Raw genomic sequence first — 12,250 nt, 5'->3', positions numbered from 1 at the left:
GGAGCTGGCTATTTAAAGTTATTATTACAAACCATCCAGCATATAGTGACAGAGTGCCAAAACAGAGCCTATAATGGAGGCTGATTTCCGTGTGTGTGTGTGTGTGAGAGAGAGAGAGAGAGACCTGGACATGTATTTATATTTTTATCTCTTAGTTTTTTTTAATCAAAATGTGATGTGAATGTGCAGTACGATAAATTGTAACTTCAGAAAGAAAGAAAGAAGCAGATCAAGACGGTACCAAGATGAATGTTCTAGTTTTATTCAGCCCAAGAAGCAAAGCACACTCCTTATGGCATCCCTCAATTTAAAAGCTCCAGCTGTGGAGAGTTTTCTGCAGCTTTCTTAAGATACTCTCCAGTGACATAACCAATGCAGGAAGATGCAAGTGGTTTGCGTTTACTTCCTTCCGAGGGCTGAAAGTGACCAGCCCTAAGTCACCCACTTGGCTCCATGCCTAAGGCAGGACTAGAACTCATGGTCTCCTGGTTTCTACCCTGATGCTGAACCACTCTGCCTTTCTTTCTGTGACCTTAAATCTGCTTATCATATATCATGAGATAAACTAACATTTTAAAAGTCACCTATAAAAAAAGGAGGCTCAGAGTCTTAAATACTTCTGTTCATGGGGAGGATATTCTGCTCCCCCACCAAAAAATAGCAGCAACCACACTTATAAATAAATATCCATAGCATAGGGAAACTCTTATACTACTAGGACAAGGATCTCCAAATTTGGCCACTTTAAGACTCGTGGATTTCAACTCCCAGAATTCCCCAGCCAGCCAAGCTGGGTATTGAAGTGCACAAGTCTTAGCCAAGTTTGGAGATCCCTGCTATGTGAGGCTCGAGCCATTTTCTTTGGAACTCTGTTTTCCTTTTTTAAAAAAAAACATGCATGCAAACAGCCAAACAAATCTAAAAGTGGTTTCAACTTTGCACTGTATATCAAGAAAACTGCCATCCACCAACTTTCGGTGACTAGAAATGTTGCAATGCCAGACAAGGGCAAGTCATCCAAGGCTGCACTTCCACCTTTCTGGGTTTCCAGAAAGTACAAGGCTCAATCAACTGAATGAAACTTAGCTCCAAGTAGACCGCAATCAGGAGATGGCCAGTTTTCTTCGTTCTCTGTTGGCGACGACTAGAATTCTTCCTCTGCGTGTAAAGTACGGGAGGCTTTCAACCTCTGTAGTTTCTCAAGGGCAGAAGAAACCAAAACTTCTCCGTGAATCTTGTTGTCCCGGGTCCGCACATTCACGGCACCACCTGCTTTCTCCTTCTCTCCGACCACTGCCAGGAAACAAGGTTAGTGTGACGACGCCTCACAGGACGGTTAATTTTTAGGGAGGGCTGTTTTTAAAAAACCCGGATATCGCTGAGTAGCATTTAAAAGATCGCACTGTCAGGATTATGTCAAAGAATTGTCCTTTAAGGAACTTTTAAGTCGTACAAATCTAAAGTTCTCATTTACACACAGACCGGTCACTTAGTGACCAAAATTACAGACTTCAAGAAAGGTACGACCCGGATTTGTGATCCAGTTTGGTCATTAGGCAACGGGACTGAATTTGTGGCCATTTCTAGTGGCCTGTAGTTACATGACCACAATTTACGATTTTTTTTTGTTGAAAACCAGCATTTATGTATTAAAAAAAGGGGGGGTGCTTAATAACCGCTGTTTGCTTTGGTACCACCGCAAAAAAAGTCATAAAATTGGGTTGCTCATGTGATGGCTTGCTTTAACGACCGGCGTAACTTAAGTTATGGCATAACTGGTTGCAAGAAATATTAATGGCATTTCTTTCTAATTTGACAAGGAGGCTCTTGTATAGTGGGGATACGATTTATTCACATAACTCTTCCTAATCCAATAATAATAAAAACAATAACAATAATAAAGAGTTGGAAGGGACCTTGGAGGTCTTCTAGTCCAACCCCCTGCTCAGGCAGGAAACCCTAAGGTTATTCTTGGCTCTCAACTGAGCAAAGAATTCCACCCCTTCCAGCCAGCAGAGGCCGGACGTGGCCCAAGGCTGAAGGAGCTTCCACTCTTGAACAAAGGGAGAGCCAGGTTAACGTTAAAAGCGGATAGCATAGATACCAAAAATGAAATTATACTGAGCCAGCTGTGCATTCCTTATTTTCTTATTCAAGGTGGAGCTCTGATCCAAATCAACATCAGCCATAAGTCCAGCTTCAGAAGCTGCATTGCAGACCTAAACATGAAGAAATACTGTTATTTTTAGCTCAACAGCTTTGCAGGACAAGTGTGTAAAATAGAGATTAAGAAAGCAACTCGGGCATCTTAACAGGACAACGGAGTTGGAAAGGACCTTGGAGGTCTTCTAGTCTAAGCCCTGCTCGGGTAGGAAACCCTATACTATTTCACACAAGAGGTTGCCCAATCTCTTCTTAAACATCTCCCGTGTTGCAGTACCCACAATTGAAATGTCCACAACTACATTTCGAAGCATCAAGACGGGGCATTTTTTTCACTTGTGGCCAACTACAAACCCACAAGTTCTCTCTTCCCTGCTCTTCCTTTCTATAGACATCTCCACTCTTACCTGGCGGGCATATTCTTCGCAGGTGGGGCCAACGGGAACCACCATGACTTGCTGAGGGGAGAGCCAAAAAGGCCTGGACGAGAAAAGGAACGGCCGAGGTTAGCCATTTTTAAACATCGCTTTGACAACCTACAAGAAGCCTTTTCTCCTTCCAAGATCAGCTGCCCACCATTTTCCACTGTAGTTTTCTGCCAGGATAGCCATCATCCGCTCCACGGAGCCCAGAATTGCTCGGTGGATGATCACGGGCCTCATCTTGTCATTGCCGTCTTTCCTGAAAAGCGAGACAAATGAACACGTTTCGACTTCGTTCTTGCTGCCCTTTTCATTTGGGTTCGATCTGTCATGCAACACGGCCCAATAAGGCTGAGGTTCTGGCCATTCCCTGCCGCTTAGAGAGCTTTCAAGGTGGTTGTCATCAAATATCTATCTAAGGACTGAAGTTTCTACTGCTCCTATCCCTCCTCCCTTGCCCAATGAAAAGTTCCTTCCTCCAGTTTTACAGCTGGCACTGATGACGTTACCTCGTTGGGTAATGAAATGTCTGCAAGAAAATGTCTACGGAGATTCTCAGTCGTCCAGGTCATGGTTGTCCCAAAGGTGCTTTTTCAAGAGGCAACTGGACTTTCTTGGTTTACCTTCAGAGGCTTCTTGGATGAGAAGCAAGACGTTTTCAAAGAAAAAACAAGAAAGTCCAATTGCCTCATGAAAAAACACCTTTGGGTCTGCAAGAAAACAACCAAGCTCAGAGAGCACCAGGGATGCTCAAATATCAAATATAAAGATTCTCTAATCCTTGTAGCAACACAGTTGGATTAAAGGATAGTCAGGAACTGCCTAAGTAAGTACAGATCAAGGGACTCTGTATGCGAACTGGTTTAATTCCACCTCGCCTCGTTGCTGCCACCTTTGCTCAGTCACCTTTTCTCCACTGGTTCCTGTTTTCACCTTCTTTTAGTTTCTTTCTGAAGTTGATCACAGCCTTTTCTGCAAATCCATCCAAAGCTCCTCCGATTCCTCAGCTCTTCCTTGAGAGGAAGGGCTTCGGTTCTTGCATTGTTGACACTTACCCAGCATAAGTCAGATTAAACCGGAGGGGTAGCTGGAAGTCCAGCTGGATTGTAGCACACTGGTGGTATCGACCGATAGCGTCCTTGATTGTAATGTCAATCTGCAAAGGACACATTTACAGGCAGCCTTTCAGTTCTGACCATTCATTTTAACAACCATTCAAAGCTACAAAGAAAGTGACTCGCGCTGCTCCTCAAAAATTACAACTGTCACAGCATCCCCGTGATCAAAATTCGGGCACTTGGCAACAGGCTGTTGCAGCATCTCAGGGTCATGGGATTGCCATTCGCAAGGCCCTCAAGACCTGGCTTGGCCAAGGGGCCCGGAGACCCCAGAGTGGGCTGGAGCCCTTCAAGGGGTTTGATTGATTGATGGTTGTCATTTTGACTATTTGCATATTGGGTTTTCATTTTTTTGTAAGCTGCCCAAAGCCACTGGGGAAAAAAAATCCTCTAAGTAAACAAATATAATAAATAAATCTGTGACCTTCCCAGCAGGCTTCAGACAAGCTGTCAACAAAAAGGTCATAAAATTAGGTGCAATTCACTGTCTACATTGCTTAGCGATGGAAATTCTGGTACCAATTATAGTCATAAATGGAGGACTGCCTGGGCAGAATGGAGCTTGCATTCACGGGTAAGGTTTCGGTGAGAACCCGGAGCCGCTCACTAACCTTGGGCCCGTAAAACGCTCCATCACCTGGATTGAGTTTCCAAGGTTCCCCAAAGTCATCCAAGCTGTTCTGAAGTTGCTGAAGTTGCAAACGAGAAGAATTATGTTTAAAATCCCACCCGTGCTCTGCCCCTGTCTCCACACCCTGCCACGATCACCTTCTCCGCCTGATCCCAGATCTCCTTCTCCCCTAGGAAGTTGCTGGGTCTGGTGGAAAGATGTAACTGGAAGGTGAACCCGAAGACGGCATACACGGATTGCAGGAAATGGAGGCATCCTTTCATCTCCTCCTCGATCTGAAAGTTAAAGAGGTCCAGCAGCAGGAACTTCAAAGGTGAAAGGATCTAGTATTTTCCTAAAGGCCACCTCCCTTCCTTACTTCCCTGCACTACCTGCTCCATTGTGCAGAAGAGGTGGGCATCGTCTTGTTGGAAGCGTCGGACCCGCGTCAGACCACCGAGGGTCCCCAAAAGTTCGTTACGGTGAAGCACCCCAAAATCAGCCAGTCTCAGAGGCATCTCCCTCCAAGACCGAGGACGATGAGCAAACATCAGGCTGGGAGAGATGCGGAGAAGTTTGCTAGATCAAGCAACAACATTCATCTCAAGTTATGCAGATCCCATGACTCACTTTCCCTGTGGGATTTCGACATGTCATCGGTGGTAGGAACCCCCAAGGGCTTAACTCAGAGGTCTTCAAACTTGGCCCTTTTATGACTGGTGGACTTCAACTCCCAGAATTCCTCAGCTAGACACGCTGGCTGAGGAATTCTGGGAGTTAAAGTCCGCCAGTCATAAAAGGGCCAAGTTTGAAGACCCCTGGCTTAACTCCTTAACCTGCTGGGGAGAAGAAAGACAGAAACCCTCACCAATGTCCAGGACAGTTCATGGGCTTCAGCGCAAAGACTTCTTTTTCCGCCTCAAATGAGAACATGTTTTCGCTGTAATGCTGCCAGTGGCCAGAAGTTTCCCAAAGTTTACTGTTGTAGATATTGGGCGAAACGACTTCCATGAAGTTCCGCCGCTGATACTCTTCCTGTACAAGAGGTGGTGGTGTCAGGCCCCAAGAACCAAGTTCGACACATGGAGATACCGGCGAGGAGTCTCTTTATTGTTCCTACAGACAGACTCTTGCCAGACTAAAGCAACTATCTGCAGAACTATTATGCATACTCTGTGAACTGCTAGGGAGAGACCATCTTCGCCTTCTTCCTGCCTGCCAGATACTCCAAGCTTGGTTGCCTCTTTGCCCTCTGGAAAGCAGCCCCTCCCTCCCCTCCCGGGACTCCAGACTCCATCCCATCACAGGTAGTGAATAGGTGATGGACAAAATATACCCTTCACGCGTGCTGACCACATTTGATCTGAGGTCCTTAAAGGTTCATCTGTTTTATGCTAGACTTGCAGACCAAGTATCTCAGACCAAGAGATACTTCATCAGAAAAAAGGTATGTCTCATTTATACACACTTCATTTCTGTACATAACCATTGTCGGTCTCCAAAAACCAAGAAAGACACACTGAGCTTCTTGTATGTAGTGTAAGATTATGAGGAATTCTGAGAGCTGAAGTTCACACATCTTAACGTTCCCGAGAAACACTGCTCTATAGATGCACTTACTTTGATGAATTCCAAGAGGGTGTTGTAAATAAAAGCTCCTCGGGGAAGAAAGAAACAACTTTCAGGGCTCAGATCATGGAAAAAGAAGAGTTCTTGTTCCTGTACAGTCACCCAAAGTTAAAAGAAGAGTCAGCCTTACCAAGAGAAGAAATATTTACAGCTCAGGGTTGACGATTTCTTGCAAACCCCACTCCCTTCTAAAATTGAAGATGTTACCTAGTTGGGTCACGAAACATCTGCAAGCAAACAACCCAGCTCAGAAAGCACCAAAGGCACCACAGTCAACCTCCTTGGGGTGAAGTTGTGTAATTCTCAAAGGCAACAATGGACGCACAATAGCCCCCTGAATTTTCTTGCACAGGCTTCAAACGTACACCCCAGATTTCTGACAGGGGCCTCTAGGCCATTCCCCAAAGGCCACCGTAAATCTGGATGCTATTCAGTCCCCATCAGAAGCTTCACTTTGAGTTTATCCCTCAAAGTCCAAGCCCACCTTGCCGATTTTCCTGTGATCCCGTTTTCTGGCTTCTTCCTGGAATTTTTCCCACTCCTTCATCATTTTGGCCTCTGGGAAAGAGATTCCATAGATCCGTTGCAAGGTTTCCATGTTGGATTTCCCCTCCCAATAGGTCGACGAATTCTAATAACGCAAAACATTGACCCAAAACAAAATAAAAACACACCAAAAAGTGAGGCAAAGCGATGATTTAAGAGTTTGAGAGATAAATGCGCCACTATGCTGTCAGATCATCTGAATCAGTGCTTCTCAAACCTAGTGGCTTTAAGATGTATGGACTTCAAGTCCCAGAATTCCCCAGCCAGCTGAATTAAAGTCCACACATTTTGAAATTGCCCAGATTAAGAAACATTTGTCTGAATCCTTTCCAGGAACAAAAGAATCTGCCTGGTGTTTCTTGATAAAACTCAACACATACTCTTCGTTCTTTATACACCCTGTTTATATTTATATATTTATATTATTCCCGAAGCCGGCTGGGGAATTCTGGGAGTTGAAGTCCACATCTCTTCAAGTTGCCAAGGTTGAGAAAAATTGCTCTATTGGTTAAAACCAATGTTTTGAATTGGGTCTGGAATTTTATCCCAACTATTCAACTTTCTACAAAAAGAAAAAAAAATCCCCCTTACCTTAATTATCTTTAAGGCTTTTATTTTTCCAGTGTGTCTCACATGGGGACCTTTGCATAAATCAATCAAGGGACCGCACCTATTAGATTATCAGTGAAACAGTTAATTACATTCAAGTTATTAGCCACTTAGATCCCCACCACAAATAAACATGACTGTACTGAAATAGCTCTAAACCTCCACAGCAACATCATAATTTGTTAACCCTAACCAACATTTATTTTACAAGCTGCTCCTCTCTAGTTAAGAGGGAGTATTATTTTAACACAAAAAAATTAAATCCATCTGGTTACCTGTATACAGTTGTGGTCGGTGTGTGGATTTTCTCATTTAGGATCCGACATTTAAACTTGTTATACTGTGCAGAAACATAAAGAAATTGGCAAAATAAATATACCGAGACTTAGCCTTGGGGGGGCCCATGCTGTCTATCCTGGTTTTCCATCTGGGCTGAACCTCGTTACATCATCCCTGAATTCCAAAAAGCCAAGGATGGGACTAGAGGTTTATTCATTTTATCTATCAAATGTATTGGCTGTCCATCTTACTGCAGGGTTAGCTCTGGGTGGCTTACAATACTATAATACAATACTATAAGCTCCAAAACAACTCAGGAAAATCTTATGCTGATTTCTCAGACCTTGTCCTCTCTCCTTTGTGAACTTCATGACTTCAGAAATGGAGCACTTACTTTAAACATTTCCAGCAAATCTTCTTTTCGGACTTCGAGCCTTTCAAAGGGCTGTTTCTCCTTGATGATGCTTTTGCAAATGTTCTCCAGAGTGAGCAACTCTGTACTGGAAACCCCTCTGGAGGAGAGGAGAATTTAAAATCAGGGGCGCCAGCTGCACCCTCGGCAGAACGAAGCTGGGCTCGCCTACGCACAGCAGGTGAGTCCTACATCCCTTTCCCCCAGGTGAGGACACCCTAACTGCCAAAAAGTTCTTAAATTATTTCTGGGTATTGCAGGTAATTTATATACAAAGACATTGTTAAAAAAAAAAACTTTGCAGCATCCTGCAGTCACATGACTGCCTTTTATTATGACTTTTTTTCCCCAAAAAGCATGCATTTATTTCTGGTTTTTAGCAAAAACACCAAAATGCATTTTGTTTACAACTGCATTTCCCTTCACAAACACTGCCTGTCGTAAAAATTGGGTCTGTCACAAGGGTGACCTACTTTCTGATCGTCACAACCTATGACTGGAATGGGCAGGCTCCATTATGGCCATAAATCGAGAACTATCTGTAACCATTACAAGGACTTATTTTTAATTTAGCCGAAGAATCCTTGATTATTGCAAGGCACTTTGGACACCGTGGATGAAAAAGCCACGTATAAATTCTAGCTGGCAGAACATACCTGTTTTCCATGTGCATGTCATAATAGAAGCCATTCTCAATAGGGGGTCCATAACATAAGCATCCCCCATAATAATTTTCCATGGCTTCACCCAGAATGTGGGCACTGGAATGCCAATAAACCTAGAAAAGAGAAAGCAATCTGGACCCACAGTTATGAAAGTCAACATTGGGGTGGTGAGTTGGTATTAATCCAGCTGCCAGGGAAGTTAGTTGCTTCTGTTGTTTTTATTGAACTACAATTAACAATATTGAATTAACATTATATATATATAGGTACTCTACATATACAAATTTACCATTTATCTAACATATACCATATTATAGTTTATATATATATATATATATATATATATATATATATATATATATATATATATATATATATATATATATACACATATATATGTACTCTACATATACAAATTTACCATTTATCTAACATATACCATATTATAGTTTTTTACTTTTGAGGTAAACCATAAAACCCACCCAAGTTAGATAAAACTGATTCCTGCCTCTGATGTCAAATTATTTTAACTCTGTGATTCTTTTCCTAGTGGGGCAACTGAAGAGGCCTCGTTAATTCACATATTATGTTATCTAAAGTTTTCCAGTGTTGAGCGGTTGTTATTTGGGCTGCTAAAATTAAACAGACACATCAGCACAAATCCTGTATCACCAGCATCTAACCTAGATAAGGAGGTTCCTCACATCCATTGGGAAAACTAGCCTGTTTTGCATAGCCAAGATGGAGCAGCCTTTTCAACATGGTTTGTCCTCTTTCATCAGAGCTTCTGCCTTCAAAAATGCTTTGCAGGGAAAAAGGGAAAACATCGACTTACCGCCTGGGCATCTTCATTCTCAAATGTCAGCAGCTCCAAGGTGGAATCTCCTTCCATCGGCCGGTCAAGGTCCCACAATTCCCCGTTCACTCTGGCAATGACGACACTGTCAGCAACTCCCCAGCTACGGACAGTCAACATGGGACAAAGGTTTTGCTGCTGCATAGTTCAAATAACCCAACAGTCCCCTCCAGCTTCGACTCAAGGTAATCTCTTTTGGACTGCACTGGATGTTTTAATTCTGCGGTCGCAGAGAAAGGGACAAAACAAGAAGCATTAAAATATAGATTGGCTGCCTGTGGCCTTCCGGGTGCGCTTCAAGGTGCTGACTATCATCTTTAAAGCGCTCCATGGCATCGGACCCGGATACCTTCGAGACCGCCTCCTGCCGCAGAGTACCTCCCATCGACCTGTACGCTCCCATAGAGTGGGCCTCCTCAGGGTGCCGTCGGCCAAACAGTGCCGGCTGGCGACCCCAAGGGGGAGGGCCTTCTCTGTGGGAGCTCCCACCCTCTGGAATGAACTGCCCCCCGAGATCAGGGTTATCCCTGATCTCCCTTCCTTTCGCCGCGCCCTCAAGACTTGGTTATTCCAGCTCGCAGGACTGGCCTAGGGTAATTTTTAGAGGGGTTTTAATCAATATTTTAAATTGGACAATCTTTAATATTTCTTTTAATTAATTTTAAACTTGTATTGTCATTTATGTATTTTAATTGATTGTCCGCCGCCCTGAGTCCTACGAGGAGAAGGGCAGGATATAAATCTAAATAATAATAATAATAATAATAATAATAATAATAATAATAATAATAATAATAATAATAATAATAATAATAATAGATGTATAACCACACCCATCACTTGCAGAGTTTCTCAACCTTGGGCACTTGAAGAGAGGTGGATACCAACTCCCAGAGTTCCCCAGCTTACCATGTTGGCTGGGGAATTCTGGGAGTTGATGTCCACCCATCTTCCAAGTGCTCAAGGTTGAGAAACACTGCTTCCAAATTACCTTTTCAGTTATACATCTGTGATATTTAAGGTGTTCAAGATTCATTTGTGGTCCTTTTTTTTTTTTTAACCTGTGGGTCTTGCTCTGCTCACCATCTTCCTAAAATTACTAGCCAGCTATAAATCACAGGTAGAAAAGACCGAAGTTGTCACGTTTATTTCAAGAGAGTTATCATTACAGCCATCCTGGTTTACCTATAAACGCGGAACCTGGATTGCCTTCTCAGAAATATCTGCGAACACGGTCAAAGTTTACCTAAGATCGACAGCCACCTGGTGTGGCGTTGTCTTCCAGGCCTGTCCGCCCATCACCTTCCCATCGGAAAGCGTGATTTGGATTGTCTGAGTCTGGCCAGATGCTCTGGACTGCAGAAGCGCATCGCTCTCTTTTTTCAGCTCTTCGTAGAGCTCCAGTCTGCTCCAGATGAAGGTCGGATCCTGCAAGAACAGTAAAAGGGCACCTGGCAGAGTTTACCTGCAGCCAGGTACAATCTGAAGGGAGCACCTGTGTTACACTTGTGCCATGATGCCAAGGACTGGTCCTTCCAAAGAAGCTTGGCACAATCTGGACCAGCCGCCAACTTGGAGAAGGCTGGGCTGCTCCCACCATTCAGACTAGGCTAGGGGGCTATTGAAAGACCCCTCCCCCATTTAAAAGAAGGGGATTGGCTGCTTTTTTTTTTTTTTGAACCAGCATCCAGAAAGAGGTGTTTCACCTGTCCCAGCAGGGAAAATGTTAGATCGAGGCTTCTTCAAGCTCATCAATCCGAGCCCCACCCCACCCAGCAAAAGGCAGTCCCCCCCCGAAAGACCACCTACTTCTTCTGGCCCCCCCTCTGCAGCTTGGGGCTCCGTCTTCTGCTCCTTTTCCTGCTTTCTCGGGGTGTCTTCAGTCTTTGTCTCCAGAAGGTCCTGATTAAAGAGAAGGGCATTACTTTGCAAAATGAAATTATCAGGCAGGGATTTCGGAGTTTGTGGGGATGGAGGATTGGGAGGTGATCAATGGCAGCTGTGGTCCCCATTGCCCTGAGGGGCTGGGGATGATGGGAGGTGCAGTCTGTGCCCCCCTCTAGGCCAGGAGATAGTGGGAGATCTGTTGTTCATTCTCCCAAGGGGCTGGGGAGGATGGGAACTGCAGTCCACTTCTAGGCTGGGAAATGGTGCGAGCTGCATCGTCCCTTTCCCTTCGGGGCTGGGGATGATGGGAGCTGCAGTCTGTCTTTTTCTAGGCCGGGGATGGTGGGTGACGTATTGTCCATTCCACCAAGGGGCTGGGGACGATGGGACCTGCAATCTGTGCCCCCTCTAGCCCGGGGAAAGGTGGGAGCTGCGCTCTCCGTTCCCCCTCCCCAGGGGCCGGGGATGATGGGCTCACCCACCTGGCGGCCCTGCTCGGCGGCGAGGCTGCGGCGGAGGTGGTGGAGACGGTAGCGCAGCTTCTCGTTCTCCTCCCGCAGCGCCCGCAGCTCCGGGCCCGGCCGCTCGGGGGACGCCCAGGCCGAGGCCTCCTTCAGCCGCACCACCTCGGCCGCCAAGCCCCGCACCTCGCGCTCCTGCCGGGCCAGCCGTGCCGCCGCCGCCGCCGCCGCCATCGCCCGGGCGGGGAAGGAGGAGGGCCCGGCCGGGTTGATTGAGACGCTGGCCGCCCCCAGGAAGGAAAGAAGGAGAGAGAGAGAGAGAGAGAAAAGGAAGGAGAAAGAGGGAAGGAGAAAAAGAGAGAGAGAAAAGGAAGGAGAAAGAGGGAAGGAGAAAAAGAGAGAGAGAAAAGGAAGGAAAGAGAAAGAGGGAAGGAGAGGAGAGAGAGAAAAAGGAAGGAAGGAAGGAACTGCAATAATGTATCGCTTAGCGGAAAAAGTGGGCGGGACGCCTGCGGGCCCTCCGAAGGCACGAGGGGGGCGTGTCCCTGGAGCCCCGCCCCTTTACTTGGGCCTCCCTCACCAGAAGGAAGGGG

At 45.4% G+C, this 12,250-nt stretch overlaps 1 protein-coding gene across 1 annotated transcript; it reads right to left on the bottom strand.

The window, feature by feature from the left end:
* Positions 1 to 241: 241 nt before the first annotated feature.
* Positions 242 to 11,891, bottom strand: LOC107293001 (threonine--tRNA ligase 2, cytoplasmic-like). Its single transcript, XM_029285288.1, has 18 exons — positions 11,679 to 11,891; positions 10,556 to 10,737; positions 9,289 to 9,412; positions 8,445 to 8,566; positions 7,771 to 7,888; positions 7,373 to 7,437; positions 7,080 to 7,158; positions 6,427 to 6,573; positions 5,934 to 6,032; positions 5,182 to 5,348; positions 4,706 to 4,868; positions 4,472 to 4,609; positions 4,315 to 4,392; positions 3,641 to 3,741; positions 2,740 to 2,844; positions 2,571 to 2,643; positions 2,105 to 2,219; positions 242 to 1,293 (listed from the first exon to the last, which is right to left on the bottom strand). The coding sequence occupies exons 1-18, from the start codon at positions 11,889 to 11,891 to the stop codon at positions 1,145 to 1,147; spliced, it is 2,238 nt and encodes a 745-aa protein (XP_029141121.1). The 3' UTR covers positions 242 to 1,144.
* Between the last annotated feature and the right edge of the window lie 359 nt (positions 11,892 to 12,250).

This window comes from Protobothrops mucrosquamatus, unplaced genomic scaffold (assembly GCF_001527695.2).
Source record: "Protobothrops mucrosquamatus isolate PMUCROS unplaced genomic scaffold, P.Mucros_1.0 scaffold1472, whole genome shotgun sequence".
Classification (NCBI taxonomy): Eukaryota; Metazoa; Chordata; class Lepidosauria; order Squamata; family Viperidae; genus Protobothrops; species Protobothrops mucrosquamatus.
The sequence above is the reverse complement of the archived record's forward strand: the minus strand, read 5'-3'. Positions and strand labels throughout refer to the sequence as shown.

Coding starts and splice junctions, on each gene's coding strand:
- LOC107293001 (XM_029285288.1), bottom strand. CDS start 11,891: ATGGCGGCGGCGGCGGCGGCGGCACGGCTGGCCCGGCAGGAGCGCGAG. Junction 6,033..6,426: donor ATCACAGGAAAATCGGCAAG/GTGGGCTTGGAC, acceptor GTGACTGTACAG/GAACAAGAACTCTTCTTTTT. Junction 2,220..2,570: donor GCGAAGAATATGCCCGCCAG/GTAAGAGTGGAG, acceptor CTTCATGTTTAG/GTCTGCAATGCAGCTTCTGA.